This window comes from Zootoca vivipara, chromosome 5, assembly GCF_963506605.1.
Source record: "Zootoca vivipara chromosome 5, rZooViv1.1, whole genome shotgun sequence".
Taxonomy (NCBI): domain Eukaryota; kingdom Metazoa; phylum Chordata; class Lepidosauria; order Squamata; family Lacertidae; genus Zootoca; species Zootoca vivipara.
In genome coordinates this window covers 36,874,215-36,901,708 of record NC_083280.1, presented here as the reverse complement: position 1 = coordinate 36,901,708, position 27,494 = coordinate 36,874,215, and the positions used below count along the sequence as shown (strand labels likewise).

At 42.3% G+C, this 27,494-nt stretch overlaps 2 protein-coding genes across 13 annotated transcripts in view; one reads left to right on the top strand and one right to left on the bottom strand.

Annotated features, from left to right (window-relative positions):
* The window catches only part of KY (kyphoscoliosis peptidase), a 30,612-nt gene extending 10,569 nt beyond the window's left edge, over positions 1-20,043 (top strand). Inside the window, exons 4-10 of the mRNA XM_035132768.2 lie at positions 803-859; positions 5,037-5,119; positions 7,004-7,112; positions 8,780-8,897; positions 15,712-15,900; positions 18,087-18,277; positions 19,109-20,043. Of these exons, the coding sequence (XP_034988659.1) occupies positions 803-859; positions 5,037-5,119; positions 7,004-7,112; positions 8,780-8,897; positions 15,712-15,900; positions 18,087-18,277; positions 19,109-20,013 (1,652 nt within the window). The 3' untranslated portion in view covers positions 20,014-20,043. The remainder of the gene's footprint in view (positions 1-802; positions 860-5,036; positions 5,120-7,003; positions 7,113-8,779; positions 8,898-15,711; positions 15,901-18,086; positions 18,278-19,108) is intronic.
* The window catches only part of CEP63 (centrosomal protein 63), a 128,304-nt gene that overhangs the window by 77,263 nt on the left and 23,547 nt on the right, over positions 1-27,494 (bottom strand). For 6 of the 12 annotated variants that reach the window (XM_035132757.2, XM_060274593.1, XM_035132764.2 and 3 more), the window contains one exon: positions 20,025-26,747. In XM_035132757.2, the coding sequence (XP_034988648.2) occupies positions 26,589-26,747 (159 nt within the window). In that variant the 3' untranslated portion in view covers positions 20,025-26,588. Of the gene's footprint in view, positions 1-20,024; positions 26,748-27,494 lie in introns of those variants that run through there. The other 6 variants (XM_035132762.2, XM_035132765.2, XR_009557591.1 and 3 more) reach the window with 5 other exon arrangements.

The window sequence follows — 27,494 nt, the reverse complement described above, 5'->3', positions numbered from 1 at the left end:
ACCCCACCTCATATACAAAAAGAATTTTCCAACATCACAAAGATAAAACTCTGCCAAACCAAATTCACAAACTGTACTTAGGGATACAAATAACCAGAAACCTCAACAAACTGTACCTCCACAACTACAAACCCCTGTGGCGACAAATTAACAACGACCGGAGGAGATGGAACAATATTATCTTCACTCTCTCAGATAAAATAGCCATGATCAAAATGATGACCCTTCCAAAATTGACCTACCTATTCCAAACTCTTCCAATCTGAATTCCACCAACCCAACTCCGCTAACGGCAGAAAATACACTTGTTTATTTCCTCATACAAAAAGCTTCAGTCACTTTTCCACTTTTATTATTGGAGAATTGTTCCATCTTTGTAGGGCCAATCTCCCAACCTTTCCTCTTACTATATTTAGTAGGAGAATGAGAAGTAAATAAGTAAAATCTTCCACGTATGAGACTATACTCAAGACCTTTAAAATGAAGGTTTGGGGATATTAGTGAGCTGATATCCCAGAGATGATGGCAACACAAATAGTTGAGAGTTAAACATGTGTCCTCAAGTCATGGCAAAAGAAACACTTGAAGCATGCGTTTCACATGATCACATGTTCATGGCTGCCACACCACGAGACTAGGAAAATGTCATGTGGGGTTTTAGTGTGATGACCTCTTGAACAAATCAGTGTCAATTAATTAAGTGCTTGTTCTGTACTCTCCTTTCGCACTTCTCTTTCACCTTTCTGCTTCAATTCATTTTGCATCTGTGCACCTATCTCACATGCTTTTCACAATTTCATAGGTTTTCCAGAGAACAGAAAACGCAGACCCCGTCCACCGGGTTTGAAGGACCAGCACGGTAACTATAAAGTTGTGTTATACCATCGCTCCTACTCCTACAGTACAGATTTCACAGAGGAAACAATATACAAAACAGGAAGCATCCTTTTAAGGAAAAAAAATGCACACACAAATGGAGTTCAGAGCAAAGTTTGCATTCAGCACCCAAGGCTGCCATGCTGCCTTGTCACATGTTCGCCATTGGACAGTTTTTCTGTGCTGCCAGCTCTGATATCTTTGAAGCGGTTTGGGAACTGACCTGACAGCACTTTCCATCTGTTTAGATGGCAATCCTTGTGAGCAGCAGCATTGATGCACCCCACAGCTCCCCAGAAAGATATCTGAGGCTGCCTACACAACATACATTTAAATCACCCAGCTTTCCCCAAAGGACCCTGGGAACTGTAGTTTATCTTTCCCAGAGCTACAGCTCCCAGAAACCTTAACAAACAACAGGATTCTTTCAGGGAAGTAATGTGCTTTAAAAGAATTGTGTATGCAGCATGGATCAAGGGTGAGTCCTCTCTGATGACTCAAAGCAAGGATGCTGGTGTCGATGAGTTCCAGGAGGCTAAACTTACTAAGCTTTTGAAAATGCCATCAATGCATTGGCAATTTGGCTGAGAAGGAAATCCTGCTCTCGGATTACACCTCCGCATTTCTTAGTTACAAATACAGCTTTTTATTAGGGAGCATAGCTGCCACGTCGCTTTTTTGAGGGGAAACCCCCGTATTTAAACCCGTTTCCCGCTGTTATCCCGAATAGAGAAAAATCCCATAAATCCCCCAGATTTCCTACTGGTACCTGCCAGGGAGGCTCTGTCTGTGCATGTCTGGACATGCGTAGAAGCTACTTCCGGTGCCGCTCTGCCCATGCCTGGGCACCAGAAATCAGGCAGCACCGGCACCGGAAGTTGCTTCTACGCATGTCCAGACATGCGTAGAAGTGACTTCCAGTGCCGCACCGCTGCTGATCCCAGATTTTTCTTACCGGGAGTTGGAGGGTATGTTAGGGAGTGAATGTATAAAGCACAGCAGCCATGGTGGAGTTCAGCATCTGGCACCCTCGGCCATTGTCCCAGTGTTCCAGCGGGGTCCACCAGCACTTACACCTGCGTTGGACCCTCCACCTTGAGCATCTGGGCCTGTGAACCTCCATTTTAATGTCCCACAGCACCCTGAAGTGAACACACTGTCGCACGCCTCTCCAGTCCCCAAGTGGTGTGAGTCCAGGTGCTTACCCAAGGTTTGTGTTTCCGCTGGAATGAGGCACAGCAGAGACTGTGGTGTCTTTATGATACATGGTTTATTTACACATATATAAGCAACCTGAGCCTATGATGAAGAGGCTCCACAGCATCAACACCCCAAGAGGGCCTTGCTTCACCTTTAGCCACAGCCTTTAATTCCTGCAGAAACCAAACATCTCTCTCGCTCTCGCTTGCTGCTTTGCCTCTAGTGTCTAGCTCACATCACCCAACTCTCAGCTTTCAACTTTGCCTTTGGCCTTCTAACCTTCTGGCTATCTCACATAGAGCCCGTTCCTTTGTTCTGCTTAATGACCCATCACCCAAGCTGTTGCCTTACCAGGAATCTAGTCGGCTATTCCAAGAATTAGAAGGGGTCCAGGCATTCAGCCTACTCCCCCCCCAAAAAAACCCTCCCCATGTAACAGCTACAGCAGATGCTCTAGGGCAGGCATCCCCAAACTGCAGCCTTCCAGATGTTTTGGCCTACAACTCCCATGATCCCTAGCTAACAGGACCAGTGGTTGGGGAAAATGGGACTTGTAGTCCAAAACATCTGGAGGGCTGAATTTGGGGATGCCTGCTCTAGGGCATTATGAGGAAATAAAATGGCAGTGCCTGGCCTCTCTTGGAGTGCTGTTTCTATCACCACTGCCACCATTGCCAAGTACAACTGAGGGAACCCATCATTGTAAGAGGGGGCCCACTAGATGGTACTTTGCCCAGAAACCCCTCCAGCCTGGAGCCAGTCCTTGTGGAGATGCAACCTCACTTTGTTGATGGCAAGGTGTGTGCATCACCATAAGCCCTTTTAGGAAGTTTGATGGGCAAGTGTTTTAGCTGAGCATGCCGCTTTTAAGATAGGCCTCCAATTAAACATTCGAAATTGGTATAGTCAGTGCCTGCCAATGTTATTTGTGCTTAAATATTGCCTTGCTCCAGTTTGCGCAGCATATCGGAGACCTAGTACACAATTCTGGCTGCTAATGGTAACAGTGTGTGACTGTAAGTTATTGTGAATTCTGCAGCTGTAGGGAGCCTTTTCAGTTATAGCCTGACAAAGACTAAAACTGATCACCAATTTGAAGAAACTACCCGCTCCCAAATGGCAAAAAAGTAATTTTCTGAGCTGTATAGAGCAGGAACCTTTTAAGTGCGTAAATCTGCTTTAGCTCTCTTTAGGTCAGTGTAATAGCCCTCTTCAGCGAAAGGCCAGATAAACAAACAAGCCTGTTAAAGAGACAGATGCCTTGTGCTTGAGTGCTGGTTTGAGACAGACAGATGGCTGTTCGGTACATTAGGTGACAGCGAACACCCTCTTGCCTGTGGTTGCTCCATCACTAATCACAGCCTGGAAATGAGGTTGAACCAAGCCTGAGGAATAGTGAGACACACAGGCTTCTGACACTGAGGTTTTCTTCAGCTGTGCCTGCCCATTCTCCAAAGGTCAGACACAGCAGAAAAGGTGAGTTGGGGGTGGAGAGACATCAAGAGTGTTGTGTGCTACTTGGCTTTAAAATCAGGAGAGGTGTGAGGCAGTCAGACTACTCCTGGACATTGTTCCTGGGCCCGTGAAGCTGCCAATTTGCAGTAGAGACTATTTAGCACCCAAGTGCATTAGCTGATGTATAGCTGACTCACACAACACAGCATAGATGGCTTTTATTGGCTGTGCTGCATCTATGAAAAGCAGGGCCCTCTTAAGTGTATCTGGCGCCTTGGCACCGTGGTGCAAAGTTTCACAGCGTGGCTGTCTGGCGGGGGCAGCGCACGGCGCGGCGCCCCCTGGTTGCCCGGCACCCTGGTGCATTGCGCCACCCAGCCTTGCCTTAGAGCCGGCCCTGATGAAAAGTCAACATAATGGCGATATCCAAATCTGATCCCCTGCAGATCTGTCAGAACTTATGGGCCCAACCAGATGCCTCTGGGAAGCTCAGAAGCAGGGAATTGAAGCTTGGAAATTAAACAAAGGGTCTGCTGGTTTCTCTTTAAGATTTCCAGACTCAAAAGAGAGCAGGGCAATTAAAGGCACAGAAGTCCTGTCCTCTATTGAGTCTGGCAACCCTATACCTATTCAAATTGATTTAGTCCCAGGACAAAGTGCATAGGATTTTGGGCATAGGCTGTTTACATGAAGCGATAGCCTGTGTAGGTAGGGATGCACATGGTTGCATAGAGAAAATGTTTTTACAAAGCTGATCAGATCTGATTCCATCTTTCATTGATAATCTGTGTTCTGCATGTGTCGCAGCTGAAGCAAATCTCCTCCATTGCTTAGCCTTTTGGTCCCTGCTTAGTCAGGAAACCCTTTGCCTCCCCTTTGTGCCTTGATGTTTATAAATTGGGATAAGATGCACAAAGCCAATGCAGTACAGGCAACTCCCCATTTACACAGGGGCTATGTTCTGAGGCACTGTGCATTTAAGTGAAACTGCATACTGTATATTGGGAACACCATTGAAAAAACCTGCAAACACGCTCTAAACCTCCAACTCTCCAGAGGCCTCAGTGGTTGGCACAAGGACTCCGGGGATTTTGTGATCAAACCCAGCCCTCCTGCCCAGCATGATATCAGTTGATTGACAAGTGGACGCGGTTTGGGAGACATGGCCTCACAGGCCAAATTGGACCCCCCTGCTATAAAACAACTGGCGCATTGGCTGGAGTTTCCTCATTCCTAGTTTATGTATAAACTTACCTGCTCAGTACTCCATGCATCTGATGAAACAGGCTCTGAGCAAAGCCACTATATATTTATTAGCCTTTTCAGTTGCTAGTGGACTTTTATTTTTACATAATAAATGGAGGGAAACTTAAACTATTGTAAACCTTGCATGTGAAAACGACTTTAGTATAGATCTGGTTTAGGCTTGTTAGAGCGTTTGTCCAGCTGAAACGTTTCTTCCTTTCCAGAATAATTATTACCGATGACATGTGTTTTTTTCCTAGCTTACCCATGGGACAAGTCATGCTTGAAATCCTTACCTTTTGACCTAAAGGACTTTGAGAAATTGGATGCATATGCAACAAAGGTAAAAACATAAATGGAGGTCATGACATCATGAATTCAAACTGAGCTCTGCTTCCCATCATTTCTAAAACTCCAGCACCAGATATATACTGCATATATTCTAGTGATTACACAATTGAATGCTTGTGGAATTTGGTTGTCTGAATGATCAGATATATCAGTTCAATTATTATTTTTTTACAACACTGTGTGCAAAAAGGTACATGGCTGCTGGTAAATATGCTGAGAAGTCAAGTGTGTGATGAATTAAAAAACCAGTCAGCAGAGTGTTAATTTAAATATTTTAAATAACAATAATAATAACCACTTTGGAAAGAAGATTACAGGAACTGGCCTTTAACATAAATTCATGATCCTTGGAATTGTGTTATGGACTGAGTTATCTATGCAGAATACTCTGCAATCATATATAATACAATTTGTTGAAGTCTGGTGATTGTAGAGTCTATTGCTCATATCAACTCCTTCAGACAACCTATTCCACTTGAATAGTGGGCAAAACACAAACAGTCCTTAGAATTTCATTTGTGTGTTCCTGAGGTGTCTTTCAGATTCTGCATTAAGAATACCCTTCCGCAATCATCTGAATGGAACTCTTCCATCCTTATCCCAAGCTGCCTTAGACCAAGTATTGCCAGCTCTGATTGGAAGCAGTTCTCCATTTGAAAAAGACATTTCAAATTACTTGCTGCCTCACCCTTCCCCAACCTAGTGCTTTCCAGAAGTTGTGGACACCATCAGCCCAAAGAGAGTGTGGCCAATGATGAGGGGTTGATGGGAACTGCAGTCCAACAACATCTGGAGGACCCTAGTCTGGGGGAAGGCTGGTCCTTTGAACAGGAGATATGAGGCATTTGACCTGCAAAGCAAGTGCTCTACTACTGAGTAATGATCCCTTTCCCTAGTAATTCCTCAGATGATATTTCCCTGAGGTGGCACTTTCAAATGCTTTGCTTTAGGCAAAATCTGAGGACCACCTTAAAAGTTGCTGAGAAACTCCACAAGTGTTATCAAAATGTTGTTTGGCTTCCCTCAGATGTTTCGCTTCAGGAGGAGCTCCAAAAATTGCTTCCAACTTCACTTTGGACAAAAATTTCACTGGCAACCCCATAAACAACTTGCTAAATATTTCTCACAGTATCAGCCCAGGATGAGGTGTCCACTGAGTATGTGGCTTCCAGCACTTTTAGAACAGATACAACACACTTTTATTGGCTGGCAAAGGAAATTGTACAGTAACAGAATCTCATATTGGCCTGAGGCTTGAGCAGGTCGGGCTGACAACCATCATACCATGTAAAAGGAAACAGTTTAAATAGAATCTAGTTATAGAATAGCGTCTAAAAGTATCTGAAGGGCATAGGCAGAATAGGAGAGAGTAACCCTACCCAATAATATATTTGAAGCTTGTAAAAGACTTGCCTCTTAAAACCTAGTGAGCTGCCAAAAACAGCATGATGGAGCTGAGGAAAACCCTGTTCTGAGTACCTTGTGCCAGCCTGCTGACTAATAAATAAGGCTTCTAAACAAACAAACAAACAAACAGAAAATGGCTCCTAAAACTATCCTAAGCCAAACTGTAACCCAGGTGTAGGGAAGCTTTGGCCACCCAGACATTGCTGAACTACAACTCTGTTTGTTGAACGTGCCATATGACCAGAGATGGCGCGAGCTGTAGTTCTGCACCCTCCAAAGGTTCCCCACACCTGTAAGCTAATGTGCTTTCTGTGAAACATAGCAGAGATTTTGTTGATGAAGTCAATGGTTCTGCCAAGTAGTGGACCCTAAGAGAGATCCTCTAAATTTTGTAGGAAGGCAGAAAAGGTAACCAACCTTCACAATTGGTTTGAAATCACCAGTTATCCACTTTCTTCCTACAATACAGGTGACTGCCAAGAGTACTGTGGAGGAGCTAGTGAAAACCTTGCTTCGCATAGCACGCACCGACCTGGAAAAGGTTAGGGCCATTTGGACATGGATTTGCCATCATATAGGTAAGCAGAGGATGCTGCCATTTCCTGGAACCTGTGGATAATGCTGAACAGTTGCTTGTCTTTTACAGTGGTTCTAGAACCCAGTGCACACATTGTGTTGGTAACAGAGGGAGGCAGATAGGGTTGCCAGACTCAATAGTGGACAGGACTTCTGTGCCTTTAATTGCCCTGCTCTCTTTTGAGTCTGGAAACCTTAAAGAGAAACCAGCAGACCCTTTGCTTGGAAATTAAACAAAGGGTCTGCTGGTTTCTCTTTAAGGTTTCCAGACTCAAAAGAGAGCAGGGCAATTAAAGGCACAGAAGTCCTGTCCACTATTGAGTCTGGCAACCCTAGAGGCAGAATGTTGAGAAAATGCGCCAGGCGTGGAAAATCTGAAATTCACAAAACTTTGAAATGTTTTTACCACCACTGCAAAAAGTGCTGTCAATAGTAAGAGCTGTTCGGCAGTGGAATTTGCTACCAAGGAGTGTGGTGGAGTCTCCTTCTTTGGAGGTCTTTAAGCAGAGGCTTGACAGGCATATGCCAAGAATGCTTAGATGGTGTTTCCTGCTTGGCAGGGGGTTGGACTGGATGGCCCTTGTGGTCTCTTCCAACTCTACGATTCTATGATTCTATTATTGAATAATCTTCTCACTCATATACCTTTCAGAGAACTATCCATTCCCAGAAAACACATATGTAAAATATTGTCTTCCCTTGGGCCATTCTTTGCCAATTCAAGTTTGGCGCAGCTGTGAAAATAGTGTTGTGTTGTGACATCACAGAAGGCTCTTAGTACCATTTATGAAACAAATGACAGTTGATTCATACTAGATTGGGTTGGTATTGGTGCTACAGCTTTTCTCCTGCAAGGAGGGAAAACAGCTGAAGTAACAATTTGGAATGGGAACTGGCCAAAGGGGAAAGGGTTGAACAGTTCTTCTCCCTTAGGATGCAATTCTATGGTCTCCCAGGCAGTGCAGGAAGAATTGTCACTGGGGCTTTCCATCTGCGGTCCAGTGAGGGAAAGCACTGGGAAGGGGTGCTCCAGTGGCGGATCACTGTGGGCTTTGAAGCTGCTGGATCCAAAACCCTTGGATCCAGCTGAAAGAAAAAGAAAAAAGCCGCCCTCTCTCCACTTTCTGTCCTACTGGTGAGAGCCTAGCAGGAATTCAGATTTGGTGGTCCATCTATCGCTGGGGCAAAGCAGACTTCAGGCTGATCAGACCTACTTTGATTCCCACCCCTGTTAGAATCTCAGTATCTACCAACCAGAGCCAGACACAAAAGACATCCTAGTTACAATTAAAGAACAGGGTGACTCTGAGCACATTGAACTTAGTGCTAGGAGTTTGTTTTCAGCAGCAGAAGTTAACTGAATTCACAGTCCTTTAACGCAATAATGCATTTCTCCTGGTTAAGTTTCTTCATTTCAGCAGTCTAATTTGGATGGGAAAAGTTGTTTTGTTCTTGTTCTTTAACAACAGAGAGTCAGTATCTGTTGCACATTACCAAAGGCTTCCACTGACAGGCTTCCTTAGGTGAATCCCACCCTAAGTAAACATCTATTGTACCTGTTTGTATGTGAATACTTCCTGGTTACTTAGCACAGGTCTGAATATGACCCTTGTTTCACTTTGTCTATTTGTTTACACCTGTGGTTAAACTTTCAACCTTTGCTCCCCAGAATATGATATTGTGGGCTTCTTTAACAAAGACCAGCAGTCTTTCAAGCCCAAGGATGTTCTCCAGAGCGGAAAGAGCATTTGCGAGGGATACGCTGGGCTCTTTGAACAAATGTGCAGGTACATGAAGATCAGAAATGTTCCCTTGCTTTGTTACCTATGCACCAGTTCTCTCTCTATTTACACCAACTAGGATTTGAAGCACCGTTTTGACGCTGTATTGTTGAACAGCAGCAAGTCCTAGAAAGGTCAATTTTGCTTTCCGCCCCCCCTCCATAATTTACTTTGTACCATCTGCTGAGGCTCGCATTGCATTAACATAATGGCAGATGAGTACATGGGGATAATTTAGTTAGAAGAGACTCTCTGTTTTTTTTCTGGAGCATCTGAAGGTTAAAAGAACATTAGGACTGAGGAATATAGACTACCCCATGCAGTTCCTCACATGCAAGAAATGGTGAGTGGTGTGTCCCATACTGAACTTGGCCACATCCTCTGCAAACTGCCCCATACATCTAGCGCAGGAGCACCCTGGTGCAGAAACCTTTTCAATCCAGGGGCCACATTCCCTTCTGGGGGACTTTCCAGGGGCCATAAGTCAGTGGTGGGTGGAGTGAGAGGCAGAAGTGGGCAGAGCAACAAATGAAACTCTGTGCAGGATTCATCTAAGCTGTGTGTGTGGCACTCATGCAACAGGACATTTCCTCCCTCTCAAGGGGACAGCAAGGCTGGTGAGACGCATGGCCTGAGAACATTCCCAAGGGCCAGATAGAGAGGCTTGGGGGACCACATTTGGCCTTCAGCCTGAAGTTCCCCACCCTGAGTTAGAGGGATGGGATTTCACTGTGCAAGTAATGTGATTAATTTCCACCTGACTGCTCACAAAATAATGGCTACAAGACATACAAGTTGATTTCTTCACAAGAACTTTCCTGCCAGCTTCTTTTTATGAATTAAGGCTGGTGAGTGCTTTTTTAAAAAGGATGTTGTTAGAACTTCCTTGAAGACTTGGATTCCCATGCCACCCACTCTTTTACATCCAGACCTTAGTTTAATCGAAATCAATAATAAATCAAGGTTTTCTTCCAACACATCCTCTACCCATTGAGAAAAAAACAGGTGCTTATGGAAGGAATTATGTATATTTTTAATTGCAGCTTTGAGAGCTCCTCCAAGCCAAGCCCCTGGTGTCCATAAAAAGTAAACATCAACATGATGAAATGTTGTGTTATCAGATATCATTTAACAATAATAATTATCAACTCATCCAAATGTTCCCTTGTCAGGATCTAGCCCTGCTGGAAGCTAATTAAGCAATTGTGGGATATTGAAGCACTCACCAAAATGCTCATCCTGTTGTAAGGAGGACGCTTATGGAAAACAGCAGCATTTACATGCCTACTTGAATGCAGATATTGTGCATCTTCACTGCATGTTTTCCAGCGTGATGTGGATTCCAGTCATTATCCATTCCGCAACAGCTAATTGTGGGCAACTACACATGGGTCAGGCAAGGTTTGCCACATCGTTTTGATGAACACAAAGTCTACCAGAGCAGTGTGACAAGCATTGTGGCTGCTTTGGCAATGGAGATGTATCCCATCTTTCTCCATTCTAACTCACTGAGTGGGCTGAGGCCAGTGGAAGATTATTCTTAGCCCTCAGTGATGTTACATTGGCTACCTGCTGCAGACATCATTGCACCATTATGGCTGAGATCACACAATGAAGTCCTAAAATGGGACCATAAGTAGCCCGTTGAGGGGTGCAAAATGGATGCAGAAATACCACAAAAAGCCACTAAAGTAGGGAGTCTCCATAGGGTATTTTGCACCATTCACAAACCTCCTGAATATTGTCTAGTGCAGTGGTTCCCAACAGGTGGTCCGCGGACCCCCAGGGGTCCACGAGCTATGCCAGAGGGGTCCGTAAGATGCTATTAGAATAAAAAATATATTAAATATATTTCGTATAACAGATTTTTTGTTTTGGCCGCTTCCTGCATGAGCAGAGTCTAGCGCAAAACTAGAATTAGATAGAGGCAGTAGTTCTGCCTTATGCCGTTAGGTGGCGCTTTACAAACACTACTGTTTTGCAAAGAGGCAGCGCACGCATTCTACTAACGCTCACCTCCCCAAGATGCTTTGCGCGCATCGGCTTCATTTGTGCGCTACTGCGCAGGTACCCTGTCTTCTCCATTCCCCTCCCTCCTCCCTGGCGCGCGCTGCCTCTTTGCAAAACAGTAGTGTTTGTAAAGGACTCAATAATGGACTCAAAGGACAGATTTAACTCATCTCATTAAGAACTGAAAATTAAAACTAACTGTATACTGATGGAGTACTCTGTTGTAACTGTAAAAAACGTATAAATATAAAATATAAAAAGACTCTTAATTTGGCTCTCACTTTTTAATTTTAGGATTAGGAATTAATGGGGATCCTTGTCACAATAGCGGCTCGATGAGGGGTCCTCGAGAAAATTTTGTTGGGAACCCCTAGTCTAGTGTGCCTCAATAAAGCATTTAGCCCCTTCCTGATAGACTGAAAATATGGTCTGAAGCTCAACATCAAAAAAACCAAGATCATGGCCACTGGTCCCATCACCTCCTGGCAAATAGAAGGGGAAGAAATGGAGGCAGTGAGAGATTTTACTTTCTTGGGCTCCTTGATCACTGCAGATGGTGACAGCAGTCACGAAATTAAAAGACGCCTGCTTCTTGGGAGAAAAGCAATGACAAACCTAGACAGCATCTTAAAAAGCAGAGACATCACCTTGCCGAAAAAGGTCCGTCTAGTTAAAGCTATGGTTTTCCCAGTAGTGATGTATGGAAGTGAGAGCTGGACCATAAAGAAGGCTGATCGCCGAAGAATTGATGCTTTTGAATTATGGTGCTGGAGGAGACTCTTGAGAGTCCCATGGACTGCAAGAAGATCAAACCTATCCATTCTTAAGGAAATCAGCCCTGAGTGCTCCCTGGAAGGACAGATCGTGAAGCTGAGGCTCCAATACTTTGGCCACCTCATGAGAAGAGAAGAATCCTTGGAAAAGACCCTGATGTTGGGAAAGATTGAGGGCACTAGGAGAAGGGGACGACAGAGGACGAGATGGTTGGACAGTGTTCTCGAAGCTACGAACATGAGTTTGACCAAATTGCGGGAGGCAGTGCAAGACAGGAGTGCCTGGCGTGCTATGGTCCATGGGGTCACGAAGAGTCGGACACGACTAAACGACTAAACAACAACAACAAGATAGACTGAGGCAGTACTAAGTTCTGCCTTCAGGCAAATTATCCAACCTCATTTGTTTTCCTTTCTTAAGACATTGAAATCAACAGAGCATCCTGCCATCCTTTGTTGTTGTTTTTCCATAGCAAACACTGTTGAAGAGAAAACTGGATCCAAATTCCCTTCTCTACCCAAAACCATTGCTCTGTCACGTGTACCTCCAGCCAAAAACCTAATGCTTGGGGTGAAAGAGAAAGGAGAAGCTTTGCTAAGTTTGTGCCTGCTGAGCAGGCAAAAGCTGACACATTTGTCATTCATTTCTATTCTGGACCAGAAACCTTTAGGGTCCTTCCAAGCAATGGCTGTGATATTAGAAGATTAACTAGCTTGTTGCTGCAGCAATTTCAGCACGACATTATAATGGTGCACAATTGCTGTTGTAATGATCAGGGTGATAATTTTCATGTGGCAACAAGGTGCACTCTCAACCTTCATTACCACCTCGCTATGTATCGAGGCAATCTTCTTCAAGCCATACATTTAAGTGACACTGGATGGAGGGCATAACATTTCTAACTGAATAGGCTTAGGGGCAAGAGCATTCAATGTCGGGCCATGGAATTCACCTCTCGCGCCGAGATTTGGGCACCCTGTTAGGTGTTCCAGTGTTCAGGTCTCACATACAGTGTAACCTCCATGTTTGATCAGGAGTTGAATATTCTGGTGGCAGCAAGGTCTCGGCTCCAACAGCTGCTTTGCTTGGCAAGCTCTGGCTGCATTTGGGAGATGAACAACTTTTATGGAGGATAATAAACGCTGGGGAAGGCCTACCTTGCAGTCCTAATCATTAGCACAAAAATGGCTTTGGAAACAAATGAGGTTGACAAGACACCATCCATCTCCATTGTTGATGTAAATAATATAATTAACGAAGAATGCTTTTTAAAGCAATGCTGCATTGCCAGCTTGGCATATCAAGGAAGAGCTCGGCCAAAACTCCAAAGCCTTGCTGACTTGGGCAGCTGTCTGGGCTGGCAGCCCCACAGCTCGAAACAGCAAAGTTAATTGACTAAGGGCAGAACTAACTGGGTGAACAAAACACCATTCTGGCAGAGGGAAGTAGCAACATGCAGAAATGCTTCTATTTCAGCAGTTTAAATCAGGAATCAGTCTTTCCTCTAGTGCTGGCCCAGCTATAGACATGATGAGGAAGAACCTGACCGTCAACCAAGTAACCATTTTCTCCTTTCATTGATTATATAGACTTGCCTTCTCTCCAGCCGTACCCTTTATCACTGGCAATTATCGCATTTCTCCACATGCCTCGCTGAAACAACTCTCTCTCCCTTCATACACTTTCCCTAAAGCCTTTCAAATTTATGTTCTCTTTCTCTCAACCACTTTTCTTCACATTGAAGTGACCAGCTCTGTCTACTGCAGTAGTACTGAAGGGAAGGTCATGCCATTCACGTAACACCATTGTAATTTGCACTGCTTTCCAGGCTATCTTCTATTCCCCTTTGAAACACAGGCTAACATCTTATTTGCTTTTAATCACCTCCATGCACTGAGCAGATGCTTTCGCTGAACTGTCTGCAAGGATTGTATCACTGTCTGCAATCAATTCCAATTGTTTCGTTCAATCCAATGTTGCCACAAATTTAATTTCATCTACCATCACTCTGTTCAAGCTACTGGCTTTGTTAAGCGTCAAGGGAGCTCTTCACATCCCTCTCTAGCCGCTCACTCCTAATTGATGAGTTGTTAACAGTAAAAGGAAGGAACCTGGTTAGGCCATCTCTATAGGATTGTCCAGGATTATTACGTGACTGGCTTGTTTGCTGCCTTTTTAAAACCAGAATATGCAATGCAACTTACAAAACTATCAACATAACACAAAGCAAGAGAAAGATGAAACACCAGCTAAAACCACAACACATTACAGCAAAAAGAAACATAGCAATGTAAAACAGCAGCAGGACACATGATAAAAGCAGACTTCTACAAAAGTCCACATATAAGATCATTGTCACTGCCTGGAGGCAGTGAGTGAGCTATTATGTGCTTTGCTCAGGAGCATGGTCCAAATCTTGAGTGCCACAGTTGAAAAGGCCCTTTCCTGGATACTGATGTGCCATTTCATACAGCAGTTGTGAAACCCCCCAAAAGGGCTTCTGCAATAGAATGACGGTCCCTTGCTGGCTGAGATGCATGGATGTGATTTTGGAGATATTCTGGGTCCAACCATGATAGGTCAAAGCAGTGCTTAAACTGAGTTGGGAAGGAAGCTGGTAACCAGTGGTGCTGGAGAATCAACAGTTCCTATCAGAAACTTCACTGTCACATTCTGGATCAGTTGCAGCTTTAAGGCTGTGTTCAAGAACAACCCCATGCAAAGCACTACAGTCATCCAACCTGGATGTAGCAAGTATAAACTAAGACAGTGTACTATGAGACTTGTGTGACTTCCTCAGAACTGGTCAAGGCAGGACTCCAGTCCGGGCTATAGCTTTGCTGGTGGAGCAGCCAGCTGGATTTTATGGGGCTGAACCTTTACAAGCAGAGCCAGCCTAGACTACATCCTCCTATGCCTGGTTTGGGGATAAAGAGGAGGAAAGAGATGCCAGAATGCCCAAGGGGCTGGAGCAACTCACCTATCGGGAAAGGTCACAATGTTTGGAGCTTTTCAGGTTGGGGAAAAAGATGAGTGGGGACATGACAGAGGTATATAAAATTATGCACGTTGTGAAGAAAATGGATAGTTTTTCCTCTGTCTCATATAATACTAGAACTTGGGGCCATCCAAGGAAGCTGAATGTTGGAAGATTCAGGACAGACAAAAGGACTTCTTCACACAATACAATATGGTTGAACTATGGAATTTGCTCCCACAAGAGAAAGATGGCCAACTTGGCTGGCGTTAAAAGAGAGTTGGACACATTCACAGAGGACAGGCCTATCAGCAGCTACTGGCCATGAAGGCTATAATCTACCTCTGCTGTCGGAAGCATTACATTGCTGAATGCCAGTTGCAGGAAATCAGTGGGGAGATTCAGGTCCTGTTTGTGGGCTTCCCACTGGCATCTGGTTGGCCACTTGTGAGAACAGGATGCCAGGCTAGGTGAGCCTTTAGCCTGATCAAGGAGGGCTCATTTTATTTTCTTAACAGGCTGTTTTGGCCTTTAAGAATGCAGCATTATCCTGATTGACCTGCGGAGACTGGGAGCGTTTACCCAAAATAGCAGCAGGGCTCCAGCAGAGTAGACACTTTTTTCTTCTCGCCTGCCTCTTTAAACACATCTTGGGCTACTCTTGGGCTTCCTTCTTTATCGTAAATAAACCGAGGTTGCTTGTTTTCAGGAGTCTATACTTATTCAAGAATTTTATTTTAAATTAAAAAAAATTAAAATTCCACAGCACTTGGGAGGATCGTCTGCCAAATAGTTAAATAGTCTGCCTCCTCCCATAGTAACACTTGCTGGAAGCAAGAGATGTCAGGAAGAACAAAAGACAGCCTTTGACTTAACACCCATAAATATTAGTAATGCATGAAAAGAGTATTATTTCAGGTGTGATTCACTCTAATCTGCAGTGAGCACGAGAGATCATAACACTTCCAATATTTATGTGAATGATAGAGACAGCCCCTTCGAAGTGAGACCCTGTTCTATAAGTCCTTTCTATCCTTTCTCTCTCTTCCCCCCCCCCAGTATTGCAGGAGTGCAATGCATGAATTTATCTGGTTATTCTAAAGGCCATGGCTACAGGGCTGGGGAGACTTTCACAGGAGAGTATGACCATGCCTGGAATGCCGTTTACCTTGATGGAAGGTGGCATTTGGTGGACAGCACCTGGGGAAGTGGCTCCATTGATGACTGCTTCAGCAAATTTACCTTCAGGTATGATTGTCCTTTCCTCCTCCCAATACTCTGGGGCACAGGGGTGGGGATAAGCAAAACAGGTAGCTTTCCTTGGTCACACTCAAGGGCTCTGCAACATTTGATTTGTTTGCTTCATGTATAACTACTTTTTGAAATCCATGTCAAATTTCAGATTTGAAAAAACAAAAGCATCATCAGGATGCAGGGCTGATCATTTAACCATAATGACCATTTATTTCACTATTCCAAGCTATGTGTCTCAAAGGCTGAAGCATGAAGGGGACAAAGCCTCATTTTTAAAAAAAGAAATAAGGGTGTATATATTTTCTCCCCTCCCACCACATGCCAATTGGCCCCTAAAAGGCTTCCACCTATGAGAAATGTCAAGCTCTTAAACAGGATTGTTATAAACTAAGCATTAAAAAGGTATAGAAATCTAGCTAAACAAGTCCCCATTCTTTGAATGTTAATATTTCCACTAACTATTAAAACCAAAACACTCCTCAAAGGTGTGAGAACCATGAAAAGGGAATTAAAGCTTGGAAACAAATGGTAGAAATCCACTTGGCCCAGATAGCCAGTGTTGCTGGTAGTCTGGACAATGACCCATGTGAAGGCTTTGATATTTCTCCATGTGATGACCTAGTATTGGGACAACCCATGTTGTAATCAGAAGGCCACAGTAATTAGAAATGAAACAGATCACCAAGGCTAGAGAAACCGTGGGGCAAGCAACAGGCCAAATCAAGTTTACTAGCCAGTCTGAAAATCCCCATATTAGGCTTATTATAGACGTTCTTTGGCACAACACAATTGAAGACAAGCATTGACTTTGGAAACGCATTTTCAGTAGCTCCTGCTAAAAATTAATTCTGAGAGAATGCTGCTTCCATTTGGCATTGTCCCTTAAACATAGAGGGACTACACTGGGTGTAAAGAGTTAACAACTGAAGTTGTTAGATTTGACGTTTTTGAAAATTTCACCCTCTAATGGCTATTTTTTCCTTATTGCTGTCTTTCAAAATGCCTGATTTGCCCACATGCTTGGGAGCAGAATTCAGCATTCTTAAAACTCCAATCCAGCCTTCCTTTTTAAAATTAAGTTTTTATCCCTTAAACCTGCAAACTGAGGCTTGAAAGTGCATGCAGAGAACATACAGTGGTACCTCTAGTTATGAACTTAATTGGTTCCGGAGGTTCGTTCTTAACCTGAAACTGTTCTTAACTAGGAGTGCTTTTGCTAATGGGGCCTTTGCTAATCGCTACGCCACTGGCACACGATTTCCATTCTCATCCTGGGGCAAAATTCTCAACTTGAGGTAACTCTTCCAGGTTAGCAGAGTTTGTAACCTGAAGTGTTTGTAACCTGATGCATTTGTAACTCGAGGTACCACTCTATAGGGAAATCCAAGAAGCTGGGGAGGAGGGAGATTTCAGTGCTTTGCATAATCCTGTCTTTGTCTTGCTGAAGCAGAATGACTGGATAATGCAATTTAGCTACCTTTAACAAACTATAGTTTATTGAGTTAGGAACAAACTTTTAGCTTTAGCACATCCTTTCTGATCTTTAAAATAGAATTCCTGTTATATATGAAATCTTATTTGGATATCTTTTTGGAAACATGGATTGCATATGTGTATGTATGATTATTTTTATTGTTCAGATGAGCTGACAATGTTTCTTTTTATTGTATTTGCAAAAATTGTAAAAGTTAAAAACACACTCATCATTTAATGTCATTTTACTATCCAGGACCATACTATGGTTTAAGATCCTGGTTAGTATTCTAACATTAGTTTTTCACTAACATAACTAGCAACTCAACTTTAAACAGGACTAATATGAGGAAGTCAGTGCATAAACTATGCATTATTAAGCCAGGAGCATTATAACCAAACTGGGCCATTGATAAATTACACTATAACAGGCAGCCTCATTTGACTGCACCCTCTGTTCTACTGTATTCTCAGCCAAATCAGTCCAGCCCCAAATCTACACATCTCTTCTCTTCATTTTGCCTCCTAGAGCTCAGTTTTGTTTCCTACCATCATTCCAGTCCTAATTTATGTACTGTAGTGTTGAAAGGAAACCCCCATTGATAAACCTATTTAGAACTGCAGCCATAGTTAAGATTCAGTACAAGGCAGAAAGCTAAGAGCACCTGGTGGCCAGTGATGTATTGACCTCTACTTTCTTGTTCCAGATACAACGAATTTTATTTCCTCACCCACCCCGCCCTATTTATTAATAATCATTTCCCAGACAACAGCAATTGGCAGCTCCTCAAACCAGCTGTGACATTGAAACAGTTTGAGAGCAACATGTTATATAAGAGTGACTTTTACATGATGGGATTGCTGGCAGCCCACCCAGAAACACCAATTATTCAAACAGGTACAGTGATAAGTGTCCTTGCCCCATGCCGATCTTATTATAAGGAACTGTTCCAGCTTTTCGTAGGGGGCTAAAAAAAGAGAGGATAAAACTAGCAAAGGTTAGGATTTAGGCTGCTGGATTACTTTTAAAAGATTAGCTCTGTGGGACTGAAGCATGGGGTTCAAAGTTCTGCAGCCTTTTTTTGGTCATAATCACTATTACCCTTGGGATACCAATCGGTGTAAAATACAAAGTGCTATTGCATGTGCCCCAAGAATATTTATATTCCAGCCTGAAGTGAAGGGGAAAGTTTCAGAAAATGTGGGGCTGAGGCTCAGAGCCTTATGTGGGTGCAAGTTAGCACTCTTGAGTTTCAGAAGCTCCCCATGGTGTCATTCAGAACCTAACCATGGAATGAGTAATTTCATTTTGAAATCCTGTCTTTTGAACTCTCTCAGCCTTCTCTGAAACTGACAAGTTTCTAAGGGGTTGTAGTCAAAAGTGCAGGCAGTTTGAGCTGTAACTGAAAGACATCAGTGCTTTCATCTTTTCCAAGAATGATGAGCAAGTCTACTGCATTTGTAACAGAAGCAAACAAGTACCCGAAAATGAAGGCTTTCCGCCCTTAACCCTCTTGTTATTTATTCTGAATTTGGACTTGACAGACGCTTGTCAAATTCCAACCAGCCAACCATAATATTCTCCCTTTCACTGCCAAAATGATTGACAATACAGCAGTCGGTTCCATTCTCCAGGTCATTTTCTTCAGAGCTTTTTTTTTATTGATTTGTATTTTTGAGTAAATAGTAGGAAACATTCTAACCAGCCTCCTTTATTTGCATTTCACAGTAAATGGGAAAGTAGTAGTAGCTGTGGAGACTCGTTTGCCGATGCTGTTCATGTTTGAACTGAAAGGGGCAAAGGAATATAGCTTGATGACTCTGAAGAGGAATGGGATGAATCTGGAGCTCTACCCACAGAAGACGGGGACCCATAAGCTACAGATCTATGCCAAACCATCCAAGGGCTCAGATGAAGTCTACAACTGTGTGATAGAATATACATTAGAGTGTAGCTCTGTAGACAGGAACGTCTGCTTTCCAAAGGAACTTCATCAACCTGTTGGGCCCAGCTGGTTCTCAGAGAGACAAGGATTCCTCAAGCCCTCACAAAAAGGCCCAATCATTCATACCAGTGACGGTCGCTACGATCTCAGCTTCATCCTTAGTAAGGACTTGAGTGTTTTAGCTTCCCTGCATTCGGGCAACGTAAGCCTCAGCGAGGATACAACAAGACGGCACATCTTGCAAACTTGCCAAGGAAACCAGGTAGACTTTAAGATCCATCTTCCTCATGCAGGGAACTTTGCTTTTAAAATCTTTGCGAAAAAGAAGTCTGATCCTGGAAATTATAACTATGTCTTCAACTACCTCATCTGTTGCCCAAACACCAAGGTGAAATGGCCAGTGTTCCCCCAGACTTATAGCAAGTGGGTGGAGGGATATGAGCTAGTGGAGCCGCTAGCTGGGTTGGTCCCTGCTGACCGCAACATTAAGTTTAAACTCAAGCTTCATAGCATTGCCAAGGCATTTGTTCAATGTGAAAAAATCTGCCCCTTGTCTTTAAGCAAGGATGGCTACTGGGAGGGATCTTGCAGCACATCAGGCTGCACAGAGGTCTATGTGATGGTGCTGGAAAATGCCAATCACAAGTACTACTCTCACATCTTGAAATATGAAGTAGAGGCACAGTAGGCCACTCCTACTCTTATCTGTCCACATGTGCAGCAAGATCTGATATATCACAGCTCATACCGCTCTCGAGTAATTCCTTAAGGCTCCCTTAACATTGGGGAATAGTGCTCACCCCTCTCTGAAGCACCAACAAAACAATACAACTTGATCAAAACTTCCTGAATGGTATTACCCAATGAGTGGCATTTGTAGGAAATATATAGTTTCTTTACCAGTGTAAAGTCATACTTCCCATATGCATAATTTCAATTATAGATTATTCCTGTGCTACGGGCCTAGTACATTTTGCACATTTCCCCACCTAGTCCAACTCCATTTTAGGATGCAACTGCTGATTTCTGAATGGCTTACATTCAACAACTATGTTATGGACAACAAAGGGGCATTCTCTAACTCATTGTGGGCCGGGAAGAGAGAAGGACCACAAACTTTTGAGCATCAATGTGAGAGTAGCTGCAGAATCTCATCAAAACACATATTGGTGCAAGATTATAATCCAAATGGAAGCTTTCTTGTGTGCACTTCATTGTCTTACAAAAATAAATGATACTGCGAAAACAAGTTTTTACACCAGATCTTAAAAGCAATTAAATACTAGTTTTTATCTCATTGGGCTGTGGTGCTTTGTAAATGACATGGTAAGGAACATGTGTGTGAACAAAAGGGCAATTTAATTCTTAACTAATTTGCTACCTTATGAATAAAAATAGATTGTGCTGCTGATTCTAGGAAATAGCAATTCACCAAGTGTGAAACACAGTGGGATAACCAAAGACAATCTTGATGACCTGCACAGAATGAAACATGAACACAAAGGTATCATTGATAAAAGTTAGTTTCTATATAAACACGTGAACCCTTTTGGTCAAACATGGATAGTTTAGTATAACAGCAAAGATCTGTGGTTTAAGTCAGAAAATGAATTTATTTTAACACAAGTTATAATCTGTCTAATCTTCTATATGATCAATAGACTGCAATTTGCTTTTTAAAAAATCCTTATATCTAATCAGAATTCAGGGAGCTGACTGGATAGCCCTGGAGGTTTCTCAGTGCTGTAACATTAATTTTTTATTACAAATTTCATATATTCATTGAACCGTATGGATTCCTCGCCTAAACCAAAAAATATCAGCAATTCATTTTTTCCAAATGCCTTTAAAAGTTTTGTTTTACCAGTTTTTGTAGGAATATAATATACCTGAAGGAATATATATACCCTGTGTCAAATGAGTAATTCTTCCTGTTGTGACTTGGTTCACACTAATAGACAACAGTTTAAGGACTAATATAGATGGTCAAGTGGCATGTGTCCCAATTGCATCTTCCCCACAGCAGCTTGAATGAAGGTGCTAATACTACCCAATCCGTTATTCAGCTTTGGGGAAGCAGAAGGGAAGATAGCTATGCTCCCGTTCAAACAACTTCCTACCCACCACACTTTAAATTGTAGTACACACTGGAAGAAGCCAGAGAAAGACTGTGGATGCAATATTCTTACAGACTCTGAAGAGTGATGAAGCACATAGTGGTGCAAGCATGACAGACCACATATATAATTAAGGGAACATTGCAAGATGAGCTTTGTAGGGTCTCTAAAGGAGAGGAGCACTCACTTAGCAAAATAATAATAATCATAAAGGAAAAGGGAAAGCTAAAAACGTAAGAGGAACATTTTGGCACTCTCATGACTCATAACTTTCCAATAGGCTCCTGTGTTATTTTTGTAATATTGTACAATCACATTACATGCAGCCATTGTGTTAGCCATATTATTTTAGAGGATCCAATGAATTAAAGTTCCTTTAGAGGTGAGTTGGAGCGTTATTGTGTCAGCCATACAGATAACATCTGCCAACAAATGAGTGACAATTGCTGCTACCCCAATTGTCTGTTGCTACCTCAAAATTATAATATGGCCTAGGTAAGTAAGTTTGAGAAGGGTTCCTTCTGTCTGTCTTGAACCTACTGCAGTATTCAGCTTCATCCACAGATTCTAAAAACAGAAGAAGAAAAGTCTCTTAACCCAGATGTCTGGAAGGCACCATGTTAGCTACCCCCGAAATGCATATAGTAACTGGGCTTCTGTGCTGTAAATCAGGAAGCAGTTGATCGAAATCTTGCATCTGCCATAGACTGATTAGGTGAATTTAACAAACCCTTCTCTTTTTCTATATTTGGAAACAATACCAGCCTACCGAACATAGCTAGGAGGATTACAAAGACTTTGAACACTCTTATCATTGTTTTATTCTACACTTTCACATCACTAATGGATCATTAGAAATTTCTCGGAAAAGAGAAAGCCCTGCATTGCTTTCTGGAGGCTTACACTGCAGGGCTCAGTTAAGCCTCCCAGGGAAAACAATTTCACAGGACTCCAATACTAAAAGGCCCTGCTCTGGGCTATAAACTAGATCTTACAGAGCACACAAAAAAATGGTATTTGGTGCAGGGCTGCCTCTAAGGAAGTTAAAGGACAAGCAAGCTCAGCTGCTGGATGCAATCTTCTATATCTGATGTGAAGGCAGATAATACTGAACACCAGCCAAAGCATAATCCTTAAACTTTCTCTGAACTCTTTTACTGAGGATTACCAATTAAACCTACTAATATAATACACATTGATTCTCAGTTTTTTTAAAAAAAAAATATGTAAAGTAGAAGGCGAACATCTGGCTCAGCCTTGCAAGCAAAAAGGAAACTCTTTGGTGTTATTAAAAGGCTCAGTTCAAAGAAAAAACTCCCCTCCAGCTTCATTAATTATAAAACTGTTAAGGCCAACTGATTATTCCAAAGGGATGTTCAACATTCTCAAGGCATAGATGAATGCATGGAAACCCTGCAGCCACAGATAAAAGTGCCTCAGAAGTCTGCACTAGCTTTGTCATCACCCTCCAGGATAAACAACCTTCCTCCACCTCCAAAACATGCATATTTACAGTCTCAACACATATTAAGCCCACTCAAGAGAGTTTTTGATGATGTAGTCCACAAACTACACATAACTCCTAATATAATTTTTTCTTTGCCCTTAACTCATCAGTCCTTTCTAGCATTTTCTGTACTCTATATGCACGGGGAAGCAACAAGCAGGAATACCAACCTCCTTGTGCAATTTGCTCGTCTCAGATTGCTGTCCATTTTGGGACTAACAGTTTGCCCTGCCAAAGTACAGCACTGTCTCAGGTTCTTGGCACCTCTGTTATTACAACTCTTTCCAAGAATGAACCAGTGTTTCCCTTGAATTAAAAAAACACAGTAACCAACTCTGTTACATGAAGCAACACAAGTGAAGTGGCACAGAACATTTTTGTACCTCTGCTTCCAGAAATTTTTTGACACACCCAAATTAGTTTTGATTTAAAGCAATTTGTGTTGAATCAGAATGGAGGTGGGAGGGGTGAGCCACCGAAGATACTTCTCACCAAATACACTACTTTTGCTCTATACAACATAGAGATGCCCCATAGTTTTTCAGAAGTGACTGAGCAATGTTAAGATGCTAGATATATTGACAAGAGAATGTTAAGGTGTTCTCGTCTTTGCCCAATTATGAATGTCACGAAGGGAATTATACTGAACTCGATGGCGGCATGCACAACGTCCTTGAAGATTTAGCAAGGTAGGGAAAAAATATGGCTGCAACAAGGCATATTTTATATCCCAAGGTACACCATGCATTTCAAATTTTTAAGAAGCATCTTCTTTTCTTTCCATTGATAATGTTCTCCACAGCACTGCACAATCTGGAGCACCCATTGCTACACTTTATTTTCTACCCTCTGCATTGCTGGAGGTCAACTTAAAGATCATCATACAGTAGGAAATGAATGGCCTTTGGGGAAACATCAACACTGGTTTGACGCCAACTCTGTCAAACATGATACAATAGCCTTATGCACTGCAGAACCTGCAAGCCAGTCAGAGTTCTCCCTGGTTCAGAGAGCAAACTGTCAAACAGGAGATCATAGAAAGCCACAGTTGCTGAACTCTACTGACCAACACTCACACTGGGAAAATTTTGATCTTCAAGTCACAGAATTTGAAGAATTGTTGTTATTCTCATTCAGTAGCAGTCCATTTTAAAGGCTGTCATATTTGTTAAAGGTAAAGGGACCCCTGACCATTAGGTCCAGTTGTGACCGACTCTGGGGTTGCGGCGCTCATCTCGCATTATTGGCAGAGAGCTTCCAGGTCATGTGGCCAGCATGACAAAGCCGCTTCTGGCGAACCAGAACAGCACATGGAAACGCCGTTTACCTTCCCACTAGATCTATTTATCTACTTGCACTTTGACATGCTTTCGAACTGCTAGGTGGGCAGGAGTTGGGTCCGAGCAATGGGAGCTCACCCCGTCGCAGGGATTCGAGCTGCCGACCTGCTGATCAGCAAGCCCTAGGCTCTGTGGTTTAACCCACAGTGCCACCTGTGTCCCTGTCATATTTGTTACTAAGTGATTATTTTTGTACTTTAAGTTTCACAAAAATAAATCACATCTCTGAAACTGCATCTAGAATGGATTAATAACTACAGTGTTCACATTTTCAGGGATCCAAAACTTAGTTTGCTGGCCACTCCCATAGAAGTCATCTCTATGTGCAGGGAAAATAAATCCCAATGTACATGTCAGGTTCCTCATGTATGGCAGAAGTTCCTTGCTCAATATGAAGGACAAAATTACAAGGTCTCCCTGTCTGACTTATGACTTCCAAGGAGTAAATCTGTAGCATGTGCTTCTTGCTTCGAGCAGCTGTTTCCTGTACTTTCAGTTCCTCTACTCAAAATCTTAACACCAGGGCTCTTACACAAGAAATGATAGTGTATACTCACTTTGCTGGGGCAACCACCCAACCACTTTTTAACAAAATAAAAAAAATTCTCTGTGTGCTTTGACAAGAACTGTTCACCATTCCTACAAAACAACATAATTTTTTTTTAAAAAAAGTCTGTCTTCATGCCACATTTGATTTCATATTGTCTATCAGTGTCAAGCTGCTGTGAGAGGTGTTGACGAAGAATGACATGAAGCCATAAAAATCAAACACAGCAAGCAAAACACAGGAGTTAGCACACTGGAAAGAGGTTGGTGATGTACATTTATGATGGAGGCAAACATCAAAAAGATGCTCTTGCAGAACAGGGATTCTCCTAAATCAAGATCTAGAAGGTTGTTAATTATGGCGAGGCTTCTAGCAGCAGTAGCATCCTCAGCTTGGCAACAAACCTTTCTGCATCTAGAAATACAGGTGTCCTCCACTTTCTCAAGATAACATATTCTCAAGATCATCCATTCAGCAAAGGATAATTAGCATTAATACCATCATGTATATGGGAGCAAATTCAAATTAAAACCTCTAAAAATATATTTTATTGAAAAGGGGAGGTACTGGTCACATACAGGGGTTTCACTGACCTATAGAAGAAACAATAAATGAAAGGTATAGACTACATGCAGATGAACAGAAGCCTTCAAAAAGGAAAAGGAAGAGATTTAGAATTTAAATGAACACATGGATTATTCTAAGGATTCAGGGGGCAAGGCTGAATATCTCCACCATTTTCATATTTCACTGAAAATATTTTAAATCTAGTAATTCATTTTAGTAATTCAGATTGGATTATCAAAGGCCAATAGGCAGAAAGGATTAATTGGGGTAGGAATGGAAGCCTAATGCTTGAGATCTTGGTTTCTGCTCAAGGACACATTTTTAAAGATACACATTTCTTGTTTAAGCTAAAACAACTTTTTAATAGCTGTCTGGCAGATTGACCAGCCTTCTAAATTTGCTCTTATGGCTGTGAGCAGCTGCTTAGTACTTCATAAGGCAGCTGTTGTTTAAGTAAAATGGATTTCATGTATAGGTGTTTATTACTTACATTGAACTTCACCTTCTGTACCAACTTATCTTCCACCAAAACACCCTCTCTTTTCATGGAGTATCTACTTCACTGCATTTCGTCCTCTTCAACTATGAAAGAAAAATAGTAATAAAACAGATCCCCAATGGAACCACTACCACATCATTATGTACTGTTTGGTATGCAAATGATAGCAACACAAAGTACAGGGCACTCCAATGCTACAGGAAAACTAGAAAGGAAGCAAAATAGCAATTCCTTTTCTTGGTTTCTCAGACCGTTTGAATAACACATTTCATGGAAGAAACATCAAGCAAAATTGGAAGCAAAAAGTAACCTAATTCCCAAAAGGGTCAGCAACATGGGTTGTAATGATATAAGAAGAAGAAGATGGGTTAGTTGTCATTTTATTTATTCACATGGATATATACATATAAAATAAATTTATTTTCTTTACAAAAGATAGCTACATCATTCCCTCCTGAAAGTCACCGCACACTCTTGGGCAGCAGGACTAAATAAGGCATCTAGAAAGTAGTGTAATTACTGCCACCAGACAAAATGCTTTGCTCCAGACAAATTTCATTTCCTTGGTTTCACCACCACTAATACCAGGGAAAAGCCCCTTTTTAGCTGCTGAAGGCTCCCTTGGTCCCCTTCTTGATGCATCTTATATTAAGCCCGCTTTCCAATCCTTGGGTCTTGAAGCAATGTCACTTTTTGTGTTTGAACTGGTGTATTGTCATTTCACTCTCCTTTTTCAACTCCTCAATATGTGCATCTAAGCGTTCTAAGATATGTTGAGATCTTTCTTCCTCCTCCTCCAAGAACTTGACAGCAATCGCACCAATGTTTGTCGTAGGCAATGGGCTCTAAAAATAAAACATATATGTTGAACAAGACTCAACCAGAAGATTATTTCTGGCCTATTGCTACATTTTACTATTTAACTGCATCTATGGATAGAAATCCCCTAAGCAAAGCATCATCTCAGCACTGTTGGTATATATTTAACCCTGAAAAATGTGAAAATGTTGGATTATGTAGTATTTGGCTTACACCATCATGATTTCACTATAGCTTGCCTTTAAGCACACACATACCTAAGCTTTCATCTATTGAGTTTAGATTGAGCGTGATGAAGTTGTGCATTAGAAATCATGACTGAAAACTCTAGTAATTATTATTTGCCTTTAAAACATTGAAGTTAATTGAAATATTTTTAGGATTCCAAGTCATGGAAATGGGGCTGACTTCTGATTAAACAAGGTTAGGATTGAACTGTAAACCTTTCATGCTCCCCTCAAGATTCTCAATATACCTCAGCAAGCTATGGTCAAGGAGTCACATCTTTCAAAAATAAAACTATAGGGTGGAATTCAATGTCACACACTTCCAATCATTCTGTCTGTGCAAGTATTTCAGCTTGTCAGACAGAATGAACCCCCCCTCCCTCCGCATGTTCTGGGGGTTCCCCCATGTGCCCTCAAGGCAATTTTGGGGTCATTGGGGTGGGGAAGCCTTGTTACATAAGCAGAAGTCCTTAGTTGAGTTAAACCCTAAATGCACAACCAGTAGAAATTGTTTAAGTGTAAGAGGACATGTGCTGCCTTTTCTGA